This window comes from Arvicanthis niloticus, chromosome 1, assembly GCF_011762505.2.
Source record: "Arvicanthis niloticus isolate mArvNil1 chromosome 1, mArvNil1.pat.X, whole genome shotgun sequence".
NCBI lineage: Eukaryota > Metazoa > Chordata > Mammalia > Rodentia > Muridae > Arvicanthis > Arvicanthis niloticus.
The window spans coordinates 76,987,766-77,002,851 of NC_047658.1; the positions used below are offsets into that span (position 1 = coordinate 76,987,766).

General features: G+C 46.0%; 1 protein-coding gene across 2 annotated transcripts in view; it reads right to left on the reverse strand.

Moving 5' to 3' along the window:
• The window catches only part of Lmo1 (LIM domain only 1), a 37,725-nt gene extending 35,560 nt beyond the window's left edge, over positions 1–2,165 (reverse strand). The window contains exon 1 of one of the 2 annotated variants that reach the window (XM_034498249.2): positions 2,008–2,165. In XM_034498249.2, the coding sequence (XP_034354140.1) occupies positions 2,008–2,029 (22 nt within the window). In that variant the 5' untranslated portion in view covers positions 2,030–2,165. The remainder of the gene's footprint in view (positions 1–2,007) is intronic. The other variant, XM_034498173.2, reaches the window with a different exon arrangement.
• Positions 2,166–15,086: the final 12,921 nt, after the last annotated feature.

Genomic DNA, 15,086 nt, shown 5'->3' on the forward strand with positions numbered 1-15,086 from the left:
TTCAACACACCAAGACTGCTCCAAAATGCCCTTCAAATGCCTCTGGGGACAGCCAGGGGACACCAGTTGATTAGTCCCCAAAGTTTCTAGGAAGAGAATGGGGGTGGCCGCTAGCTGCCTTACATATTTCTGAACAGGTCTCAGCAGTTCATCCTTGTACCTGGCAGAAACATCCAAAGAAAAGGGTTCCTGCATTGGGGGTGGGGGACAATTTCACTTGATGCCTAAGGGGCCTAGGCAGACTAGATAATCCAGAACTCTTCAGAGGCTGGCCAACATGCCTGAACCCGAGGGTCTTCTCCCAGCACAGTGAAGTTATTTCCAAGATGGGGTTACACACTGGCTAAGTGGTTACTGGAGAGGTATTCAGGGTGACAAGGACCCTTTCCCTTGTGCACATGACAGTTACAGGACAGAGTAAACCACTATTTGCAGTTCCATCAGGATGCCTGCTGGCCAAGTTCTGGTGCCCTGACTTTCCACTACACACACAAGAGCAGCCAATGCACAGGAATTTGAAACCAGCTTATACTGGAGAAGTGCACTGTCGGCAAACTCTGTCTTTGGGACTCTAGAGAGCCTAGAGAGGCCTTCTCAGAAACTGCAGTCATAAACTGTTAGGCCTTAGAAAGGCCTAAGCCAAATCTGCACAAATCTATCCTGCTCCTCCATGAAAGCCACCCAGCCCCTGTACACAAGCCCCTAAACAGCTAGGGATTTAGGAGGACTCTGGTCTTCCCTAAGACTCAGGGATTGCCTATGCTACAAAACTTTCTATGCTACAGACTGCCCTGGACAAGCCAGGACAATTGATCACCATAGGGGAGATGGTAGTGTAAGACAAGTAATTAACGGGACCAAAGAGGAGACCAGACAGACAGACCCTCTTCCTAGTGATTAGCAGCTCCCAACTCTAAATTTCTGAGTCTCCTGTCCTATACTCTAAGTGTGACTGTATGACCATCCTCAGCCCTGAGAATGGTAGAGAGATGACTTCTCGAGATACCTACAGTGCAGGTGTAGGGATGAGGGGGTGGGCGGGAGAGGTAATAGTCAGGCCCAAGGGTAGACTTAGATTTTGTGAGACCCAAAGTCTACAGCAGTCGTGGGGGTCGGGGCTCCTTAAGAAAAGGAATATGATCCAGACCAGCCTGGGTTACAACCATGAGCTTTGGACCAGCCTGGGCTGCAGAATAAGACTCAACTATCCTGAGTTCCCCCGCCCCGCAACCCAAATGAGAGAAAAAATAGATTCCTAATACAAACAGATCACCAGGGATCTAGTAACAGTAGGAGACCCAAAAGACCCCAAACTTCTCTTGGTTAGTCCACCCATCTATCCTAACCAGCAGGACACTCACTAATGTAGTCTGGGTAAACTGAGGGCATGTAACCTCCCAGCCCTGCAGGGGGCTAAGACAACACCACCCACCAACTAGGCCCCCCGGAAGTTCCAGACCCCCAGGTGCAAGGCTGGGGGGACCCAAAGACCAAGCTAGTTAGAATACACCTTCACCAGCCAAGTTCTCTGAGTACCCCCTGGGGGTCCCTTTCACACCGTGGTATGGAAAAATATGAAAATACTCAAGGAGGCCCAGAGAGTGGCTAGTGGTGGGTACAACCACAACTGGGAAGCCTGCGCCCCACGGGTCTCTGTACACTCCGGATGCCTGCAGTGGGGCAGGAGCGAGAAAGTTCCCGGCTGCAGTGTGCCCAGCTAACAGGCTCCAGGATGCGCGCGGGGCGGGGGGGGGGGGGGGGGGGGGGACGGGGGGGGGGGGACACGGGACTTCCTCATCCCGGCGAGAAACACGGGGCGGCGCAGAGCCTGGCACCTTCGACACACACTCACACACACACACAGGGCACATGTCCAGCTTCCGAGCTTCCGGGAAGCCGCCAACCCGCTCCAAGCAGCGGTCAAAACTGGTGCCTGGGCCTCTGTCACCAGGATGGAGGTGGCCTCGGTAGAGCCCGCACTGTTCCCAAGTGTCCCCCGGCACCTACCGTCTTCTTGGTCCAAAACCATAGTCCCCAGGCGGCTCCAGCCGGGTGCGGGCGGAGGATGCAAAGGGACTCGCGGCTCGGACTGTCGCCAACAATGCTTTCCGCGGTCGCGCGTGGGCCCCGCGCCCCGCGGCCGCCGACGAGGGCGGACCGAGCGGCGCCCGGAGCGCAGCGCCGCGGGCAGGCAAGGCGCGCGGGAGGAGCGAGCGAGGGCGCGGCGCGCTCGGGGGGCGGGCGTCGGGCGGGGCCGCAGCCGCGTGGGCAGAGCAGCTGGGACCCGGCCCGAGCCAAGCGGGAGCCTGAACCCGAGCTAGGGCCCGAGCCCGGGCCAGAGCAGCCGCCACAGCCGCGCGCTCCAGTTCCCTCTTGCAGTCTGCTGCGCTCGCTCTCACCAGAGTGCAGCTTGCATTTCCCAGGGCCCCTCAGACTCCCCTGTTAATTAAATCAATTCATTATGCTCAGATCTGATTAGCGGCCCTTCCCCCCCTTTGAATCAATTATTCAATACACAAACATAATTGCTTGGGCCAGAGGTGCCCGCCATTAGCTTATTTAACTCCAAGGACACTAATTACCCGCAGGGCACGGGAACTTTTCTCATTAATTCTGACAAAACACAAAAGCACAGCCAGAGTGTGTGCATGTGAGGGACTCAGTGCATGTGTGTGTGCCTGTGTGACCGCATGCCTGAGTGAGGGATGTGTGGGGTGGTGGGCCGCTGGGACAGTTCATGACCAGTGGGGAGGGTGGCATTTGTGCCACTGCGTGTGGGAATGTGCAATTTTCAACGTTCTGGTGTGAGTGTGGGACTCCAACTCCGTTTGTGTGAGTTGAGCTGGGTGTGGCTCTAGGTCTGGGACTATGGACTTTGGTTGGAGACCCAGCACAGGAATGCAGAGTGCTTCTTCGGAGTATGACTTTGAGAATGTGGCTCCCTGTCATACTACCCTCTCCTTTTTCATTATAGCACAGCGATTGCAGCTACAAACCTGGAAAGCAAAGACTACAAAAGAAAAACCAGGCAAGGGCGGGGCAGGGGTGCAGGGGGCAGCGAGGACGGAATGGGTGAAGCTGGAGCCAGTCTAGTCCATAATATCTACCCCCCTCCCCAGTCACCCTGCTCCTGCACTGCCTGAGCTGTGCACATGCACCCCCAATCCCACACCACCTCACCCCTTACTGCTTTCACCCTCCCCGCCTCTTCCCACACAATACTACCTCACGCTTCAATGTAACATAAAAGCCCCCACTCACACATATGCTTGACACTGGGGCAACTCTACCCACCCCATCCTAGTTTTCCTCTAGTCTCAAAGCTGGAGGGAGGGTGTGCTTATGGTGGACCAACTCTACATTTTACCTCCCAGGAAATCTCTATTGAGGGAGCCAGGGAGAGAGCCCACAGAGGCAGGGACACAGAGGGTAATTGATTCCCCCAAATTAGGTTTCTGCTTTCCAAAGACTGGTATTGTTCGAGTTCTCAATGTGCACAGAGGTATTGAAGATTTCCTTTTTGTTTCCTCGGGCAATGAACGAGCTTAATCCATTTGGCTTTTATAAATCAGGAAACTAATATTCACTCCTTCCATGGAGGCTTAAAAAATTTAATTGGTGGGTGGGTGGGGGGCTTAGTAGCCCTTATGCTGTACTCAAGCCCCCGCTTATCAAAACACATTCTGATGGAGAGGTGGGGAGAATAGGGAGAGTCACACTGATCCCCTGCCCCTCCATCTTTACACATGCTCTCAAAGTATCTGGGAAAGTTTCTGAAATTATTGCACAAATTATGTTCAATTTAGTGATGAAAAGAAGGCTGTTCAGAGGGTGCCTCCAAATTGACTGCTTAGATACCCGGGAGTGCTGATGCCCTGGGTGTACCCATGCCATGGCAGGTTTGCCAATTCCTTTTTCTCTCCATTCTAAGCAGTTCCAGAATTATCATCTTCCTTATGCCAAATGTTTGTTACCTTGTGCCTTTCCTGCTCTGACGATCTTTACGGGTGTGTGTGTTGGTTGCAACTAAAGGCAGTTGCAGCCAAGTCTGGCAACTGGGGTTGGATCCTGGGGACCCATATGGCTGAAGAAGAAAATGAACTCTTGTTGGTGGTCCCTTGACCTCCATGGCATGTGTTCTCTGCCTTACCAACTAACTAAATAAATGTGATTTCAAATTTTAAACAATCTTTCTTCATGCATATGTATGTGTTTCTGTATGTTAGTGTACGCACTGCAGGTGTGTGTGTGTGTGTGTGTGTGCTCATGCACGCACACATGGGGGCAGTGTGTATGTCAGTTGGCTCACACATCTGGAGACCAGAGGACAATCTCAGATGTTGTGGTGGTTTGAGTAGGGTTCATGTATTTGAAGTGCCACAGAGAGTGACACTATTAGGAGGTGTGTGCGAGTAGGTGTGGCCTTATGGGAGGAAGCATGTCACTGTGGGAGTGGACTTTGAGGTCTCATATGCTCAAGCTGCGTTCAGTGTGGCTCTCAGTCACTTCTGCTACCTGAGGATCAAGACGTAGAGTCCTCAGCTCCTTCTCCAGTACCACGTCTGCCTGGATGCTGCCGTGGCTACCATAGACTGAACCTCCAAACCTGTAAACCAGCCTCAATGAAATATTTTCCTTTATAAGAGTTACTGTAGTCATGGTGTCTCTTTACAGTCATAAAACCCTAAGGAAGACAGATGTCTTTCCCAAGAACACTGTCCACCTCTATTGATTGACACAAGACCTCAACAATTAGACTAGACTGGCTGACCACTGAACCCCAGGGATTCTTCTGTCTCTGATTCCTAGGCTCTTAGAACTCAGGTCCTCAGGCTTGTGAGGCAAGGACTTACCAACTGATCTATCTCACCAGGCTCTGCCCAGGCTCCCCATGTTTATCAACAGATAAACTTGGATATGCTTAACCTATCAGTTTAGGCTGGGGACACCCAGCCACTTCCATACCCCTTGCTTCAGTTCAGATGATACTTATGCGGTGCCATCTACTTGTGCTCCTGCCCTGGTGGCTCTTCATACAGATCCCCCGCCCCCCAGAGGCTCCTCTCTGCTTCTCACGGTCCTGCAAAGGCACTGTTCCCCACATTCCCACAAGTGGCTGTGCATGTGAAGGCTGAGGTTATTGAGTGATTTGTGCCTGAGTCTGGAGACATGGGGGATGAGGTCGGTCTGAAGGTCAGAGTTCAGCTCTCAGTTCTGATTTTTTTTTTTTTTTTTGAGCTGCATATTTCAAAATGAAGTCTCAGAGGCAGAGCACCAAGTTTTCCCAGGATGTCAAAGGGATAGACTGGGACCAGAGCCCAACAGTTTATTTCTTCTACAGGCCCAATATCGAAGACTCTCTATGTTTAGTTCTCTCTGTGACCAGGCAGGGCCACTACCTAAAACAGATACTAGCTAGTCTTTATATTTGGACATCTGGTGAAAGGGGGTAATTGGGACCTGAAACTATGCCCTTCACTCCCTAAGTCATGTGCATGGCATAGGCTGCACCTACTCCAAGAAGAAAGTGCATCCTTTGATAATTTATACAAAGTACCATATGGGCTAGCATGGGGGAGTGTGCATGAGGCCCCAGCCTCTTTACAGCCATCCTGACTCTGAGAAGAGCCTGTATGAACCTTAAGGGAGCATCCAAGAGGGAAGAGAGACAGAGACACAGAGAGTGAGAGACACAGTGAGAGACATAACTATTATGGGATACCAACTAATATTGCATGTTGATGATACAAATGGCCAGTCCCACCTTGAATTTGCATAGGGCCCCAAATCTTGATGAAAGATACTAAACTGAGAATAGCTGGGACTGGGATGTTAGCAGACCTGCCATAACAGCTGAGGTTCCCATAGCATGGGCTGGGAGCAGTGAGGAGAGGCAATGTACTAGACTAGGCTGCAAGGGTCTTGCTTGGCGGAAGCAGTGGTTTTAGAGGTGCTGCTAGGCTGAGAAGGGGAGAGTGGTGAAAATAAGAAACTGGGTCACTAGGGACTCTCGTGTTGCTTTGTTTGCCCGTAGTAATACAGCTGTCCCTAGAAGCTAAGGTGTCACCCTGCTGGGCCAAGATGGAAAAGAGAAGGAAGGAGTCGGTAACATGGCGGCATTGGCGGCTCTAACTGTAGGGACGCATCGATCCTCCTAGCCCATCAATCCCACCTCTCAGCCCTTGGATTGTCAGGAAATTACTCTCTGGAACTCGAAATCTAGTAGTGTCCAGAGGGGACTTGAGCTGTGCACATAAGCATTTTTTTTAAACATCTTGTACATTGTGGAGAAGATTGTCCTGAGAAGGAGAACTGGAGCAACAGAATTTGGGGTAAATTATTGTAACCATGTAAGACTGATACTTGGCATTTATATAGTCTTTATGTTCCAACCTGCTTTACTTGCACAACAAGCATGATGGGAAAGGCGTTGTCTGTAAAAATGGACCAGAACAATAACAAGAGGGCAAGCCCACTGCACACTGCTCCTGGTGGCAATGGAGTTGCCTGTATCTGTAGTTCCAGAGAGGAGAGTGAGGAGAGTTGAAATTCCCTACTGCAAAACAGATTGTCTGAGTAAGTTTAAAAAAAAAATAAAATACAACCAAATGCTGTTTACAAGAAATTCTCCCAAAACAAGGTGACAAAAAAGACCAAAAATAAAGCAAGGGGCGAAAACTATGCAAGCAAATGAAAGCAGAGAGGGAGTAGAAACCGCAATATTAATGTCAAACAAAGCAAACTCCAAGGCTGAAAGCATAAACGGCTTGAAAATGAAGGCATACACTCTGGAGTTACTTCTGAATCAAAAATAAGATCAGACCCAAAATAGAAATCATCTAATAATGGAAATGACAACAGCACACCATGCAGAACCTGTGAGACACAGCTGTAGTCAGAGGGGAAATCTATACCCTTAAATGCTTTTAATATCAAAAAGAAAATGGAAGGAGGGAGAAAAGGGAAACAGAGGGAGAAAGACTTAAAATGAAAGCTCTATATAAATAATATAAGAAACTAGAGAAAAGACAAAAGGCCTTCTGCATAGGTCAGCTAGTCAAGGTGTTAGCCTCCAAGCCCAAGGGCCTGAGTCCACTTCCTGATTCAGAGACGGAGAACTGACTCCCACAAGTGTTCTCTGACCTCCACCTCTGATAACAAATGTAATTAAATATCTTTATAAAAGAAAAAGTACAAATAAGTCTATAAAAACCAGAAGGAAATCAGTCAAGTTAAAGTTAGAAAGTGGTTTTTAACAATTAAAATAGTAGTTAAGAAAAAAATTAAAATCCGAGTACACTTCTTATTAAAAGACCCACAAAATAGAAAAAAAATGGGCAAACTTAACTAAGACATAAAGTAAAAGAAAATGTACAATGTTAGGTACAAACAGAAGATCAAGAGAACGAGAGAGTGAGACTAATACAAGGCAGGCTAAAGGGTTGTAATAGCTGTCTGTATAGACCTATGAAAGTCAATGTGAAAAGCTAGCAAAAACAAATGATGTCAAGCAACAAAGAAAAAACAAGCATAGAAATCAAAATCCACATTCAATCAATAGACGGAAGAGACTTAAAAAGTAGTCAACACTGTGTCATTAAAACAGCGAGATTCCATACATCCCAGTAATTCCACTTTTGGATATACACCCCCTCTTAGTTTGGGCTTTATCGCTGTGAAGAGACACCATGACCAAGGCAGCTCTTTTAAGGAAAACATTTAATTGGGGCTGGCTTATGGTTTCAGAGGTTCAGTCTATTATCATCATGGTGGGAAGCATGGCAGCATCCAGGCAGACATGGTGCTGGAGGAGTGGAGAGTTCTATGTCTTGATCCAAGGCAGCCAGGAGGGGACTGTCTTCCCAACTGAGGCCTGAGCGCAGGAGGCCTCAAAGCCCACCTACACAGTGACACACTTCCGCCAACAAGGTCACACCTACTCCAACAAAGCCACACCTCCTAATAGTGCCACTTCTCATGGGCCAAGCATATTCAAACCACCACAACCCCCAGAAAACTGGAAGCAACTTTCCTCAGCAGCATTGTTTACAATAGTCAAAAGGTGGAAGCAGCTCCAGAGTCCATCAATACTTAAGTGGGTGAACTAAGTGGTGTACAGTGGTATGTTAGTCAACCTTAAAAAGAAGGAACGTGCTACAACATGGGCGACCTTGAGGATGTGATGGTTAGTGAAATAAGCCAGTTACAAAAAGGTGAAAACTGATTGACTTGACAATATGTAGAGCATGGGGTGGCTGGTGTACTCACACGTATAGAAAGCAGGGTAATTGCTGTCAGGGACTGGGAGGAGGGAGCAGTGTAGCAGTGTAGATGCTATTTTTTAATAAGCACATCATTTCTGCCTTTCAAGACAAGAAAAATTAGTTGCACAGCAATATAAATATGAACAACCAACCTGTATACCTAGTGGGTATAAGGACTGTGACTATATATATAAATATATTATTACACAATTAAAACATTTTAAAGCTCAAAGCAAAGATAATATTACAGCAAGTTTTACACATTTTAAAGCCCAATTTAATGCTATTTAAACCATCCCAGGCAATATAAAAAGTTGGAGAGCTTCCTGGTTTGTTTTATGAGCTAGCAATTTCTTAATTCCCTAACCTTATAAAGATTGATTTTTAAAAGAAAGGGGAAAAAAATCACAGAACATCTTGATAGGAGTATAAAGTCTGAAATAAGATATTAACCAACTGGAGATGGAGAAAATACCAACATAATAGCATACTATAAAAGAGACAGGTTTATTGTAGCACCACAAACCTGAGTCAGCATCAGGAAATCTACCTACATGCATACCCACGTCAACAACTAAAGGAACACAATATAGTAGTAACAGATGTCAAAAAATCAGGCCCAGCATTCTGCCACATGCCTCTCATCCCAGCCTTAGAAAGGTGGAGGTGGGAGCATGAGAAGTTCAAGGCCAACCTTGGCTACATAAACAGTTTAGGGCTAGACTAGGCTACCTTAGAGTTTGTCTCGAAATAGCCAAAACAAAACCCAAGAGTTACTACATTCAGTATGTTGCTAACAGACATCCAGTGATACTAAAATAGAAGAAAACCACTTCATTATGCAACGCCAGGGTTCAAACCCATGGAGTCGCATGTACTGGGTAAGTGCTCTACCACTGAAAATGAAATAATGAGAAAAAATAGTGGGTTCTTTAAAAAAAAAAAAAAAGACAAAATATATTTATAAGTTATGTCATTGAAGACCAAGGAAGCCCAATAAAATTTAGCTTAAAAGTTACTATAATTAATTCACTAATTGAGAAGGTACTTAACACATAAGTAAGCAGAATTCTGTAGGCTTTTCCAAACACAAATGTAAAATATAAAAAGAAATAAAGAGATAGATTGTTTGTGACAAAGTGATCAAATATCTAGGAATGGTTTAAAAACAAGAACCACCATGAAAAATGTGAAGGTCTTCTTTGGAGAAAGTGACAAGATAATATTAGAGGCATATGACCAAGTCTAAGGATATAAAAGCCCAGCTAAATATAAGGGGAAAAAAAAAAAAAAAAAAAAAAAAAGGTGGCGGGACTGGCAAGATGTTTAAGTGGTTAAGAGCACTGACTGCTCTTCCAGAGGTCCTGAGTTCAATTCCCAGCAACCACATGGTGGCTCACAAACATCTGTAAAGGAATCTAGTGCCCCCTCCTGGCATTAAGGTGTAAATGCACATAGAACACTCTGGCCTCTTTAGGCACTCAAGAGTGTACTTATCTTAAATAAGTAAATCTTTTAAAAAGTAGGGAGGAAAGAAGAGTATGAAAAGCCAATCCTCCTTAAATTACTATATAGATTTCACCCATTTTCTTTAGAATTCCCAATTCAAAATTTATATAACTAAAAACTTCATGTTAATGTGTTTGTGTGTATGTTGTATAGATGCTCCTATGGGTGTGTGAATGTTGGTGCACATGTGCAGGTACAGGCCAGAGATTGACATCTCGTGTCTTCCCCAATAGTTCTCCATCCTATTTTTTTGAGACACATTCTCTCACTGAACCTGGAGAGGTTTCTCCACACAGCAGGCCAACAGGCCAGCAAGCTCCAAAGACCCACCTCCCTGATTTTCCTGCCTCTGCCTCCCAAGTGTACACCGTTTCAAGTGATATAGATACTTTAAGAATAAAACACAAAAAAAGTTAGAAAAAAACATTAAGAGAAAAAAACAAGTTCTAAAATAAAAGCACAAATAATTTGTTGAAACTAACAAAGGGAAAAAAAGAGACTATTACACATACTTTTGGTTGTTACAAAAGTATGGAGACAGTTTTGTTATGTAGCTCAGGTTGGCCTTGAACCCTCAATCCTTGTGCCTCAGCCTAGAGATTTCTTGAATTATAGGCATGTACTGCCACAACAGATACCTGATATTTTAAGACTTGGATGCCAAACGATAACATAAACAAAGGAAAAATACAAGTAGTTTTCTGAGGAAATACTTGCTAAACTTGTAGGAATAAAAGAAAAACTGCCATCCACACAAAGACTCTCTGCAATTTGCAATAGAGGAAAGCCTCAAAGAAAGTTGAACAGGGTACAAAGGAGTCTCTCTCAGCAGGAGGTTCCACAGGCTTATCCTCATTATTCACTGGGAAAATGCAAGTTAAAACAAAATAAGTTTTCATTACTCAAATTAATCAATTTTGGGGAAAAATGTAAAAGAGTAAAGTGTTTGTGTTTACTAAAGCTTCGCTGCTGAACAGGGCATCTGGCATGATTCCTTACAGTCTGGGGCAATTGTGTCTGGGTGTGGTATAATCTTCCTGTAATCCCACACTTGGGAGGTAAAGGGGTTGGGGTTGATCAGGAATTCAAGGTCATCCTTGGCTACAAAGGGAGCTCCAGGGTAGCCCAGGCTACAAAGTAAGACCAGGACTCAAAACACAAACAAACAAAAACCTTCCGCTCTGCTGTAGAGTGTCACATACCACTGGGTTTGACTCAGGTACCAACTGACAAAGCATATCTGTGATGTGTTGCTGTGGGTAGCAGCTTGCAGATTCATAGGTAGTATTGCCCCATTGAGAAAACCTGAGAGATGGCGGCAAGTCTCTGGTCAGACTGTCAAAACTGAAGGCCTTAGTGGGACAAGAACATAAGACAGAGGAGACAGGGCTGTTTAGAATCTTTCTGTTATTTATAACAGCTAAAATATTTATCATTTTGACTAAAAACAAATTGAGATTTTGTTTTGTTTTGTTTTGTTTTGGTATTTTGAGACACAATTGGAGCTGGTCTTAAACTCATTCTATAAGCAAGGATATTCTTAAATTTATGATCTCCTGCCTCCACCTCCTGAGTGCTGGGATTGCAGACAGATTCGAGTATGTCTAGTTTGTGCAACCCTGAGGACTAAACACAGGGCTTCATGTATGCACTCTACCGACTAAGCTGTGTCCTCAGCCTGTCAGAAGGACTTTGTGAAACTCTTAATCCTGGTCGCTGCTATTGCCCCAGTTCAGGGATCATGACTCCTCCCCCATGACTGCAAGACCTGCTTATTGGCACCTCCAATTCACTCCGAGACACAGTGGTTAGACCTTAGCACACAATCAGGAGATATTTTTAAAATATTTAAAAATACAAACCAGAGTTTGTCAACCTTCAAGCCTGTAGTGGCTTCCTGTTGCACTTTGGAGCAAGCAATCCCTATCCCTAACCTCTGCAGGTTCTACATGACTTCTGACATGTTCCCACCACCACCGCTGCCGCCACTACCTCCTCCTGACTCCCATGACACAAGCTATTGCCCTGTTGCAGGTTGTCCAAGGCACTGCCCAGCTAGCTCCAGGCTTGAAGAAGTTCCGTGTTTCTGGACTGGAATGTACTTCTTCCTCTCCTCATTTGGACAACCTCTTGCTCACCCCTGAGCTCTGGGATTTACAACAGACAGGGCAGTCTGTCTCTGCAAGACTAAGGTAGATCTCCCTGCCTGGTAAAGCCCTTTTTCCACAGTGCTTATCACAATGATCTAGCTAATTATGTAGTTATTTGTATAATTATTTGTGTGACCAGCATAGATAAAAGGAAAACTATTAAGCTAGAAGTATGCACACCATCTCTCCCAGCCCTTTGACTTGGAAGAGCAGTGGACCAGAGAGGTCAGGTGAGGGCTCTGCAGTGCAACCGTGTCAGAGATTCTAAGCTTGACTTTGTCTTCCGTGCATCACCACCTTTGCCCTTCACTCATTTCCCTCTGCTCTTTGATGTATCTAGCCAACTAGCTTGTTCGGAGAATTGATTACAACAAAGGTCTCTAAGTTGCTCGGAGAGCTAATGGGCTTCTTAAAAGCTGAGGTGATCTCCAGTCTCCAAATGGATTCGTTATGTAGCTTCTATCCTTCAGAGCTTTTCACCAAAGGTCACTGGAGCCCCAACGGTCACCTCTGAGACTATAAATACCAAGCCACTGAGCTGCATCATGACCTGATGCTGTAGAAACTTCCCATAAACTTTTGCACATTGAGAAGTCACCTGTTCTCATTCCTGCCACCTTGTCACCTGTCCACTAGTGACTGGAGCCCTTCAGTGATCCTGGGCTGGGTCTGAGAGGCCAGATGTTGCCAAATGCTCCTAAGGCCGGAGCAGGTCCCCAAGCTGCAGAGACTCCCATGGATTGATCCATGGGGCACAGCACCGTGACTCACTCCCGGAGAACAGACATTTTCCTGACAAGCTCACCAGAGCGAACACACCCACACACAGGTGGTCCCCTCCAAGCTACAGCCACATGTCCCAACAGCACTACATCTCAGAAACGGTCCTCCCCAGCGCTGCAGGCAGGGGCTGTGGTATGTGGAGCCAGCTAGCTCTGGGGCACACCCACCCAACTTATTCCTTCCTTCTCTAGTTTCTGGTAGGGTCTTCTTGTCCTATCTCTGCCTCATGATCCAAGAGACCAAAGGAATTCCTTTCACCCAGCACCCAAGCTGCCTGAGAAGCTCTGCCAAATTCTAAGTGATACAAATTTGGGAAAAGAGCCATCATTCTAGAAGCCCACATTTCTCTGTAGTTGGTGCTACCCAGGGCTTGTCTGGGCCCCTCCAAGTCAGGCTTTGTGTCCCTGTATTTGGGCCACCTCGTATGGTGAGTCACAGAGCTATCTGAGTCCTATCAGGGCTGGACGTCATGATCAGCTACCACTCAGAGCCTGAACTAGACATGCCCAAACTGAGCAGATTGAGCCACCTGGAGGACAGGCTGCTGATTCAGTGTCAGCCAGAAAGGGCAACCAAGGGGCATCTTGGTGACAGTGGCTAAAGCCTATGTCCCAATCACATTCTCCTTGTAGATCTAAGGTCAGTTGCCTCTTTCTGGGCAATCCTGACTGCTAGTAGTACCTCTTATACCAATATTCCCCTTTCTCCTGCATAGGCTACTCAGCTAGAGGCCCCATTTCCCACCTCCCTTTTCAAAGGGCAGAGGCAGGTTAATGACTCTTGTGTAGAAGCAGAAAAGATCAGATAGTTCCATCTCTAGCATACAAAAAATTGCTTGTCCAGGGCTTACTGTCCTCTACTCTTCCCACAGCTGGGATCTTGTGTTCCATGCAGATAAGTGGAACACTGTCAGAAATGCAGAGAAAGAAGACGGAAGGATGCTGGGCTCTTGAGTGACCTTGTGAAGTAGCCCTGTCCATTTGGATTTCTTAAAAGATAGTTTCATGTAGCCCTGAACTTGCTGTGAAACTGAAGCTGGTCTCAAATTCCTAATCCTCCTGCTTCTACCATTCTCCCAAACTTGGCCTTAGATCTGTTATGGCAAAGAGAAATCAAGCTGCAGTTCCTACTACTGTGGCTTGGGATGTCACTATCAAAAAGTCTTTTGCATAAGGAATAAACTGATCCTGATGGCACACTAATAAAATCATCTGGATATTTTCTTCTCATTTCAGAATTTTCAGATTCTGTTTTATGAAATCTTCCTAAAGTTTACCAGGTACAGAAATTCAGCCTCAGCCTGGAGCCAAGGCTGAACCTTAACATACCCACTCTCTACCTCCCCTCGTGCCTGGCTCCTTCCTTATTTTAAGAAATTCTAATGTTTGTTCATGAGTCTCACCCTTGGAGAAATATAGGTCGACCTGCAGGATGCCCAAGGGCTTTTGTTGTGGGCTGGGGCACAGCTAGAGCAGGGAGCCAAGGCCAGGAATCAGTATAAACCTTACCTCTGTCTAAGACTGCTTTGGATGCCAGGACCTCCCTGGTGAGCTCAGACTGTACCCCGGTCCCCTTTATCTCAATTGTATTGACTGTAAGACCTCTGGCAGGGCCTGCCTTTCACCTTCTCTTTCTGGTGCTATAGATCAGACTGCTATATTAAAGGTAGAGTCAAGGCCTTAGACACAAGACAAGTCAAGGGAACATGAATCCTCATGCTTTCCCTGAAAGTCCAAACTTATTCTCCATCAAGTTGTCTCAATAATTCCTAGAGCAATATAGCACTGTACAACCTATGCCCAAGGGGGAGCTCTTTAGTTTAGTTTTGACCTTGGATATTTATCTAGAGGTGATCCTATTAGGAACGTGAGGACTGGAAGCAACTGACCTATGATCTAATGGTCTAAAATAACCCAGCCCTGTTTAGGACAGCCAATTCAACAAGTAGAAGTGGTGCTGAGACTTCTGCTAGCTCGCATGATAACACCCCAATCCTTCCTCGTGTTTCTCTTGAAGGTAGCCAACAGTGTCATGTACTTCTTACGGCATCTTCATATTAGATGTGAAGGTTCATAGTTACTATAATAAGAAAATACTGGAATGTCTGCATGGTTTCCCTTCCTTCCCTTTCTGACTACATCACTCCCATCCATCACTTAGGTTATTCCTATGCTCATGTGAAGGATAGCCAGTTCTTCTACAATCATATCCCCCATGGCACTGAGGCTCCTGGAACAGACATCTGACCCAAGCAAGGTCAAAGTGTCTCCTTAATAAAAATTTTGGTCTGAAGACCAAAAGTTGGGCTAGTTCTTTTGATAGCTGAAGCTGTTAAGATTTAAAAGTCAAAACCCACATTGTCTGTATATAGATGGGACTA